Raw genomic sequence first — 9,657 nt, 5'->3', positions numbered from 1 at the left:
CCATGGGAATTAATACTTGGGTGTATCACATGGCATGGCTGGTAAGCACTCCATATAGGCACCAGTCAAATGTATGGACACAGGCAACGTAAATTTCTGAAACTTGAATGTGCAAGGCAATGTTTATTCAGAATAATAAGATCACATCTATCAGCTTTACATTTTTATGTAGTTTAAGTGATCACTGACTTTTTTATGAACACGGAAATTTCTTCTATAACATGCAACGCAAAGCCCTTATGTCATACCACTTTATGGGACTTTAAGGAGTCTGTACCAATTGTTTTATCCTAGAGTCATAAATTCACTTCTTGATGACTCAGTGTCACGCTGGAGCAGTACGAGCACACAGTGAGTCCTTTCAGTTATTTGATAAGTATGTTAAGAGTGTTTAAACCACAGCAGTTACTGCAGTTCTCCTACGATAGTGTAAAAAAAAAAAAAAAAAAAAAAAAAAAAAAAAGCAGTATTTTCAGATTCAATACACATTTTTATTTCAGCATTGCCATGCTAATTAAATTACAGACATCTGAGGTTCATTCATTTTCCAAACATCCTTATCTGATCCGTATAAAGAGTAAACCCTTTTAGTAGATCTCCAACTACTGATGTGAAAAAGCAAAACAAAACACTGAATTATCTATTTTAGTGTATACAACATCCCCACTGTTGCCTTTATCTCAAATATCTTTTTTTTAAACTTCAAAAGAAAATAAAAATAGGAAGCATGTTCATTGTGGAGATGGTACTTCATTTCATGAGGCACAAGGTACCAAAGACTGGAAACAAAGTGCTCACCAAATACGTCTTTATTAAGATGGTGTGGTGAGGAGAGATTTCTGGGGGGGCACATTTGTCACATTCTGCTATATCCATTTAACATGTTAAAATGTCATCTTTTAATACTAATGAAACAACAGCAAACCACAGAAAAAGGATTATTTTTCATATGAAGTGAATAGCAAAACAAGTTAAATACTCAAAAAAAAGAAGAAAAAAAACAACTAAAAATGTTTTAAGCTTTTTTTCCATTATCTTTGCAACTTTAGCAATCCAAAAAGTTAGCAGCCATGAGTAGTTCCAGTGCGATCTCCGGCGCGATGGGGAATTCGGGTATTTCTGTGGAGCTGTTGGTGTAACGGACCTTGTAGGTGAAATACATGCAGACCTTGGAGAGGACATGAGATGGAATCTCTCTGAAATTCACTTCGTTGGTTTCATTCTCAGCAAATTGTCCTGCAGATAGACAATATCATGTTCATACATTAAAAGAACATATACAGGGATTTCCTCAATGATGTAAGCTTAATTTATAGGGCTGTGTTGAATTTCTGCCATTGCTCTGCCATCGTGAGCAAAACTCTTAATATTGGTCATGGATTTGATGAATCTGGAACTAAACAGTTACTTTTACAGAAACTGTGAAAGGAGAAACGATATCGGAGCCAACTGAATCTATAAACATATTGCTAGACTTAGGAAAAAAAGAAAAACAGCATGTCTTTGCACTGATGCTACTGGAATAGCATAATGAACAAGCTAGATACAATTACTGAGGTATTATCCTGCTAATGTGTTTACACCAGATACTGCTACCAAACAGCCCTATCACAGTGGTTCATGTCTATGCCACTGTAGTTACTTTTCTGTTAAGGTGCACATCAGCCTACAGTGTCAAGTAAAGAGCTTCAACATAAATTTAAGTCTTGCACTGAGCATAACACCTAAAAACACCTTATTAACCAAAAAAGTATTCTGAAAGCTTTCCAGTGTACTGGCCCAAGTAATAATAATAATAATAATAATACATTTTATTTGAAAGCGCCTTTTAAAACACTCAAGGTCACTGTACACAGTAGAATAAAAAGCAACATAAAAGCAAGCAGTTTACACAATCATAAAAGCACAAGACATAAATAAATTTAAAATAGCAGAGTGGAGAGGTTATGTGGGTTAAGCTATTTTGAACAAGTGAGTTTTGAGTTGGGACTTAAAGAGAGAGAAGGAAGAGATATTTCTTAAATCAGGAGGTAGGGAATAGGGCTGGGCGATATGACCTAAAATCCATATCGCAGTATAATTTGAAGCATGTGCGGTAACGATATATATTGCGATATATTCTTTTTTTTCTGTATAACGTATTTTCCACCCTAAAAATCCTTTAATTTTCTCAAAAATCGAGAGTGCGCCTTATGTATGAATTCTGGTTGCGTTTACTGACCTCGAACCGATTTTATGTAATACACAACGTGCAGAAATCTGTCAAAAAATGCTTTAGTACAACTTTGGTAAGCTACGAAGCCGCACTGCTTGATGGACTGTCAGAGCATTACGTCTGCTGTAGTCAGGAGCCTCGCGGATTATCTGGGTCCAAATCTCTGTCCGCTTCAGGTCCAAAAGTCAAACGAACACTGAGAGTTAAAAACTGTCAAAATTCATTCATCTTCAATAAAATGATCAGCGTTGCTGCTTTACCAGGTGTAACAATTAAGTTTAACATGCAGGCATCAATGAAAACAGAATTTATTTAAATTTAACAGAGCTAGAAGTTAGCAGGAAGTTAGCTCACTAGTTTCCACCTAAACATGTTCTGACTGAGAGATTTTTGAATATAATGTTATAATATAATGGTATATAATGTTGTGCTACGTGATCGCTAGCGACACAGCTATGTTAGCATAACATTAGCACAGTGAAACTGGAGGATGAACACCAACTTTTTTCCACTCGATGAAAGTTAACGTGAGGGATTCTGGTGGTTAGGGACACATGCAATCGCAAGGCAGGATGCTATACACGGGCCAAACTTCAGTCAGGAGAACAACTCAGATAATTCATCCACAATACGAGGTTAGTTATTAATACACTGCAACAACATGGGAATAAAACAGCTGCCAGAGAATTCAACATTAATGAATCAATGGTATGGAAGTGGTGGAAGCTCAGTTTTTGGCTTTCCCCATATTTCAAAAGTGCTTCATCTCTTTGCGATTACTGTCGCCCGGCATAATTTGCAGATGATAATGGTTGTAGCTGCTGCAATGCTTTTGACCAAAAGAGGCGCATGTTGACATCATCAACATGCACTATCGCGGTAGAGCGGTATAGTCAAAATCTCTATCGTTGGCCAAATTTATATCGTTTCTATCATATATCGTTTATATTGCCCACCCCTAGATGGAGCCAATAAACAGAATTCTGCATGATGATCAGAGCAGGATAGGTAATCAAGTAAAGTCGGGCAAAAATATTTACAAGTTAATTGGAAAACAGACCATATAATGGATATTGATAACAATCATTAATTTAAAAAAAAAAAGCATTAAACTGTCCAATTAATTGTAATTATATGCACCTACAAAGATATTTTTGATCAGGGATAAATGAGGCAATGAATAATGGCATTTGCACCAATGAAATCCTATTAATAGTATTGCTAACAAAGGGGGAGCACAGTGCCATCAACTGGAGAAACAGAATTAACCTGACTGAAAGCAATAACACCATCTTCTACAAGCACCACTATGCACATATTTTACAGAACCTCACACACCCTCTAACAAAATTAGTCAAATAATAGTTCACATGATGATCATGTGGTTGAGGTACTACAATGGGATTTCTATATGTGGGGGTTTTTTTTAATTGCAAAAAGATTTTTTTTTTAAAAATAGCCTCCAGTAAAAACAGCAGCAAAACAAACGTTATGTTCTTCAGTGTTTAAATACATTTGGTTCCAAATTCCAAATAACTACTCACACTGGATTAAAGTGGACAGCAATCCAATTGGGGCTGCGCTACAAGTTAGCATTGGTCAGAGACTAACTCAAAACACTAAGAAAACACCTCAAAATTCACACACAAAATTTTTTTTAGTTTCGTTTTTTTTGAAGCAGATTGGCAGAAACAAGCTACCACTGTAAAAAAAAACCTGGCATGACCTTCAAAGTGCAACAAAATTACTGGAGAGCATGACCAATGAATGTATGTATGTATGATAACATTAGATTACAAATCATTCAAGTTAAAAAGTTAAATTTGCTCCTTTTTAACAATGTCAGTGTCTGAATTCTCACCTGGCCCGCTTAACATGGCTTTGATAGTCCCAGATGTCAAGGCATGTTCTCGTTTCACAATGAACTCGTGGCCATCTGACGAGATCAGCTTCACATACATGGCATCTGGCCCTTCGCAGCCACCATAGGTTCTCTCTTCACCATCTGTGAAGTAACAGAGATGACAACCAACAATTTTAAACAGGTGTACGACAACAGCTACTGAAGAGGGACGAAGAAATGAGACCTCAGTGTGGCTACTTTAATGTGGACAAATGGGAATTGTGGATTTCTAGCCATCACTCACCCATGTTGTTCCGGGATTTCTTTAATCCTGAAAAGTAAAAACATTAAAACATCACTCTTTTTGGGGCATAACTTGCAACTCAACATTTAATCGGCTAGATTACACAACGGTTGCCACTGTGTTTGTCAAACTGCAGGTTGTTAAATGTTAACGCTGGCTATCCCGTCGAATATGATTTATCACAAACGCCGCGTAAAGTTAGGCCCGTTAAAACAAAGCTAGCTTCCTTTCAGAGATATATGAACATCTTCACCTGTAAATCCTCTTCATCCATCATATCTAAATCACACAGCAATGGCTGTGAATTTATTCCTCTATCTTACGTGTAAGCAGCCGTCAGGGTTAGTCAGCTCTGGCTAGCCTGCTAAAACCTTTCCAAAAAATTGATATAGCTTTTTTATTTTACCGCTTCTTTACAATGTAAAACTCAAACCACATAGTTGACTTTGACATACGGCGATACATAAAATCACGTAACGGAAAAGATACACGGATTCTTACCACTATGTACCTTTTAGCGTAGAGAAGATTGTGTTTCAGCTAACGTTAGCTACCAGGATGTTGAAACCCGGAACCAGTATGGGCGAACACACGTCCGCAGTAAATTTGTTCCGTAGAGTCGAAAAAGAAAACTGCCCGGCTCTTTGCCAGTTATGTGTATAAAAATAAATAAATAATAATATTCATATTACTATGGCTAGAAACCTTTTCTTTTTAAAAATAAAATATTGTCTTCTACGATCACAAAATACGTGTCAGGATAATGAGCGTTTAACTGTCCGCTATTGTATATGAGTCAGCATATCGAAATAATACATTAAGGTAAACAGATAAGGCTAAATAAGCAGAAGAAGTAAGACATTTTCTGGGTTTTTATTGTATTTTATCATTATTATTATTATTATTATTATTTTATCAAGAGCTCAGATGACTAAAATTGGTTTACGGGTTAATGCCTTGTTAATCCTATAGAGAGCGCCTGTGTTCAAGCTTAACCTCTCCGACTGTTTCCACTGGGTTTGTGACGAGCGACAGCAGGTGCTGATTGGACATGACAGAGACATTTTATAGGGCCATAAATCTGGATTCAAGAAAGAAGAGGCGGGGGAGACATGTACTCTGTGCTTTTATATCTTCTGAAGTCCAGCCAGTACAGAATATTATAAGAATACAAAATATCATAAGAATATCGAATACATAAGGACAACATTACAGCAAATGGGATGTCGTACGCTCAGATTCAGACTGTGTCTTTGCCTGCACCTCTCTGCCTGGAGGTCTTCATGCAGGAAAAGTGATGACTGTTGAAATCTGAGGCTCATAAATGGACGCAGAGTTATCTGAGCTGGGACACTAAGAGTAGTATACTGAGCATGCCTGGAAACTGTACAGTTTGATGCAAGAGTGATGAAGTGTATGTTCCTTACGGATAATATTGTGGGACTGTGATATACTTTTTCCCACTTATTCTGATATCTAGGGATCCAGGGTTCACTCACCAGTGGGAGAAGGAATCCATTTTCCAAGACATCACTAGCCAGTTATTTATAATTGGCTGTGCTGGGTTCTGCCATAGATATCAGCGAAGAGGCAACACCAAATCTGATATTTATTTTTTATTGCAAGGATTATATGCTGTTGCTTTGTGCTCCAGAAGGTTCCATCACCTTTGTTGCCTGTTGACTTTCTCTCTCTCTCTCTCTCTCTCTCTCTCTCTCTCTCTCTCTCTCTCTCTCTCTCTCTTACATACACAGACACACAACCAAAAACAATCACTGACCTTCCAGTCCCCCATTACACCATTAGTGCTTATGATCAGAGAGGGCGGGTGGCGGCGGCCTCTTTGATGTCCCTCTGATACGACCCACCCGGCTGCAGCTGCTCTCGGCTCTATTTTGGGGAGGCTGCTGTGGGCCCTTACAACAGGGCTTCCTTAAACCACACAAACACGCAGAACACATGCAAACACTCGTGTCATGTGCAGTGATACCATTCATCCCTGTGACAACTGAACTCTATACAGATCACACTTTCTTGTACCCACCTCTGGTGCTATGGAAAAACTTGAGCCACCAATTATTTCTTTGTATTTTTCTAGGAAAATGAGAAACGGCTGCAGCTATTTATTGAAAAATGGAAACATACATGGAAATACAGTATATAAGGCAAAATCTGAGTTTGTGTAATTCTAACAACCTTGAAATACAGCTTTTTTCTTCAACACAGCCAACTCTGTTGAGGAAGCTTTCTTGTTATTTCTTGAAGTAGTCTTCAGGAATAGTTCTCCAGACTTTTCCTATCAAGGCATGCTTTTGTGCTTCGAATCATTTTCAAGCCATGTCAGGTTTAATTCATCACTCCAAAAGACCTGTCGGCGTTGATTTTCAGTCAAGTTCTTGTAAAATTCGGCATACCTCAGCATTTCCTCCCTGTTTTTCTTCCTTAAGAATGGCTTCTTCACAGCCAATTTTCCACTGAGGCCATTTCTTATGAAGCTTCAGTGAATAGTGGATGGATAAACTAAAGGGCCAGATGTGTCTCTCGGGTCTTTGTTGGATTTTATTCCCATTTCTTAAGAACAGTTTCCTTAGTTTTTAAGCTAATAGTGCTTTGTGAATCACCTTGTTGGTGCAAAAATACTTTATACCCTTCAAACTGTGTTACATTTGCCATTTTTAATAAAATCGACTAAAGAAATGGGAATAAGCAGTGTGTTTTTGTGAGAGACTGCTATTAACAAATTGACTAAAAAATACAGTTTAAAATTGGTTCTTTGCTAAATAGCCAATCAGTAGAGACTCAAAGAGGCAGTGGTCTTAGAAGGAAAAGAGCTAAAGCAACTTTTTTTCAGACAGATCTTCAACTGAGTGGCCACACCAAAGTTGAGTATAAGATAATTAAAAATGAGTTTGAACTGTGAATAATTCAATGCTACTCTAATGAAGTCCAATAAAGAAAATATGCATATGGAAATGACAATAGTGGGCATACTTTAAACATTTATCTGCTGATTTTTCCATCATTAATGATAAATGGCAAAAGTGGATATGGTGTTGTGGGAAGACTCTGTCTCACTTGTCTATATTTACCAGCACACACAATTTCCTCTTCGTTATACCACAGTTTTAATTCCACATCGGTTGGTCATATGTAAATACATTAGGACCATTTTAGGAGCAGTACAATGGCCTTGGTAGAGAAGCCCTGAATGAAACCAGGTCAGCATTATAGTCATGATAGGGAGAGATGGGGGATGAATGTCTTTGGGCAATTCTTCTTCAGTGAAAAGAAGGGGAGTCTTGTCACAGTGAATCTGAGTGTACTGTTCCTTTAGCCTGCAGCCAGCCACAGCGCCCTGCACTTCTCATGTTGGTCTTAATCCCATGAAGCTCAGCATCAGCAGCCCATGACATGGTTCAAAACAGAAGCATCTCAATATCAATTTATGCTAATTGTTTAAAAAGTCTTAAAATCCATGAAATAAAAATTGTATATGAACTTTTTTATATAAAAGGATTTGTTTCTATTTCTTCCACAATAACTGTGTTTGTGTAATTGGATTTACCAGAAAATTAGTGAGAATGTAAAGTATCATATGTGGCAAAGTGCCACTTTTGATATCCTGTCTTTGTTTACCTTGTACGATGGTGGGGTCCTCTTATGTGCTCCTTTGATAAATAGGTGAGCAGGTAGAGCTGTTGATCAAACAAATGGGTTGAGGAGAAATAGGTGCTGACATAGTAGTATTCAGCCAAAATGCCTTTGAAAATTGCAGCTAATGGTGAAAGCAGTAGGATGAAACAATGCACTCCGAGTCAGTGAAGCACAATTATCACGAGCCATGCATTAATGGTACACTCCTGGCATTGTGACGATGAGTGTAAAACCCCAACTTATGCATCCGTTAAGACGAAGCCATTCGCAGCAAATAATGCATGAGGAAAAATAGCATCCTCCAAATCTTTGAGAAGTCTTTTCTGGCTTGCCTCAAGTTTATATATTTATTTAATGTAGTTCACGCACAATGAAAGCTTCAGCACACAGATAAGTGGATGTGACAACCATTTACTTTGAGTAGCTTGAGGCTAATGCGTTGTGTTGAGGCTTGCTTGTTTGAACTATTATGACTCACCCTACAGACCCCTGTGATAAAACCTTCACCATGACTCACATGTCACTAAATAAACAGGACATGGAGGTCCTTGTGCTTAAATGGCATGCGTTGCTCTCTTAGGGTCCCAAAGAAGTGGCACATTGAGGCTCGACAAGTGAAAAAAGAATCTGCTGCGTGTTTAAATAATGCAGGTAATTGTTTACTTAAAAGTGACAAGTTTACAGTTTGATAACTGCTATTTGGTTCTGTTTGTGTAAATATGAGGAACAGATGAGGTGATGCTAAGCAAGGCAAGCAATGCCAAGCATGGAAAGGGGATCTGCTTAATACTGATGTCTTAGCAACACTTCTGAAAAACGCTGCCCACTGATATCTCCTCACTGCTTACTAGCATTAATCCAATTTTAGAACTGAGTTGGTTTTTGCTCTGAAGGTGGAGGCTTGGTCTCAGTTTGTTTGACCAATCGGCAGCAAATTTCAATTTGCTACCCAAGTCCTTAGTTTCTATTAAGGCTACCTGTTTAGAACATAATTATAAGCACTATATAAATATTGTTTTAGAAAGGCTAAATATAAGGGAAAAAATGTATGTCAGGTGTCTGCTTGTGTATTTTCTCTGCTCTCCCATACTGAGTCGCACACTCACCTCACATCCACTAAACTGGGTGTAGAATCTCCACCCTGGTTCAAAATTATAGCTGTCAAAGAATTTTGTTAAATGGCCTCTATAAGAAGGTACGATATGCTTATAAGGTTTTGGTTTATATTTGTCCAACTCAGCCTGTGCAACCAAATCTTGTCCCACTTGCTCTGCCTTATTAGAATAGTAACAGAGATATTCTATACTATTACTGACAAGTTCTGCTTCACATAGGGGTTTTAGTTGCCAGGAATATATACCCTCCAGAATATTCCAGAGGGACACAGTCTGAACAGCAATACGACACCGTAAAACCATAAAATTAAAAACAAAACAAAAAATCTCCCAGTTTTGCTTTTTTCTCTTGGAGTCAGGGCAGAGACCACGGCAAGTGCAACGACATGGTGTTGCTGATTCCAGGCAGGTGCCCCTGCTGGCGTAACATGACACTAATCCAGGGCTGATCAGTGGTGGAAACAGTATAAACTGACTCGAGACAAACTGGGGCACCTGCGTGCTTCTGAACAGCTAATGTGAGACC

The 9,657-nt window shown here is 38.1% G+C and overlaps 1 protein-coding gene across 2 annotated transcripts; it reads right to left on the bottom strand.

The window, feature by feature from the left end:
- Positions 1-469: 469 nt before the first annotated feature.
- eloca (elongin C paralog a) lies at positions 470-4,987 on the bottom strand. 2 transcript variants are annotated; one of them, XM_040044353.1, is made up of 4 exons: positions 4,874-4,987; positions 4,363-4,389; positions 4,077-4,220; positions 470-1,236 (listed from the first exon to the last, which is right to left on the bottom strand). In XM_040044353.1, the coding sequence occupies exons 2-4, from the start codon at positions 4,364-4,366 to the stop codon at positions 1,046-1,048; spliced, it is 339 nt and encodes a 112-aa protein (XP_039900287.1). In that variant the 5' UTR covers positions 4,367-4,389; positions 4,874-4,987; the 3' UTR covers positions 470-1,045. The 2 variants fall into 2 exon arrangements, with proteins under 2 accessions (XP_039900287.1, XP_039900288.1); XM_040044354.1 differs by having other exon boundaries at positions 4,864-4,973.
- Between the last annotated feature and the right edge of the window lie 4,670 nt (positions 4,988-9,657).

The sequence above is a fragment of the Simochromis diagramma genome, unplaced genomic scaffold (assembly GCF_900408965.1).
Source record: "Simochromis diagramma unplaced genomic scaffold, fSimDia1.1 OVJJ01000602.1, whole genome shotgun sequence".
Taxonomy (NCBI): domain Eukaryota; kingdom Metazoa; phylum Chordata; class Actinopteri; order Cichliformes; family Cichlidae; genus Simochromis; species Simochromis diagramma.
This window is presented reverse-complemented; position numbering and strand designations above follow the sequence as displayed.

Excerpts from the sequence above, each read along its gene's own strand:
- eloca (XM_040044353.1), bottom strand. Across the intron at positions 1,237-4,076 it reads AGCCATGTTAAGCGGGCCAG|GACAATTTGCTGAGAATGAA; the intron begins GTGAGAATTCAG and ends GTCTATCTGCAG.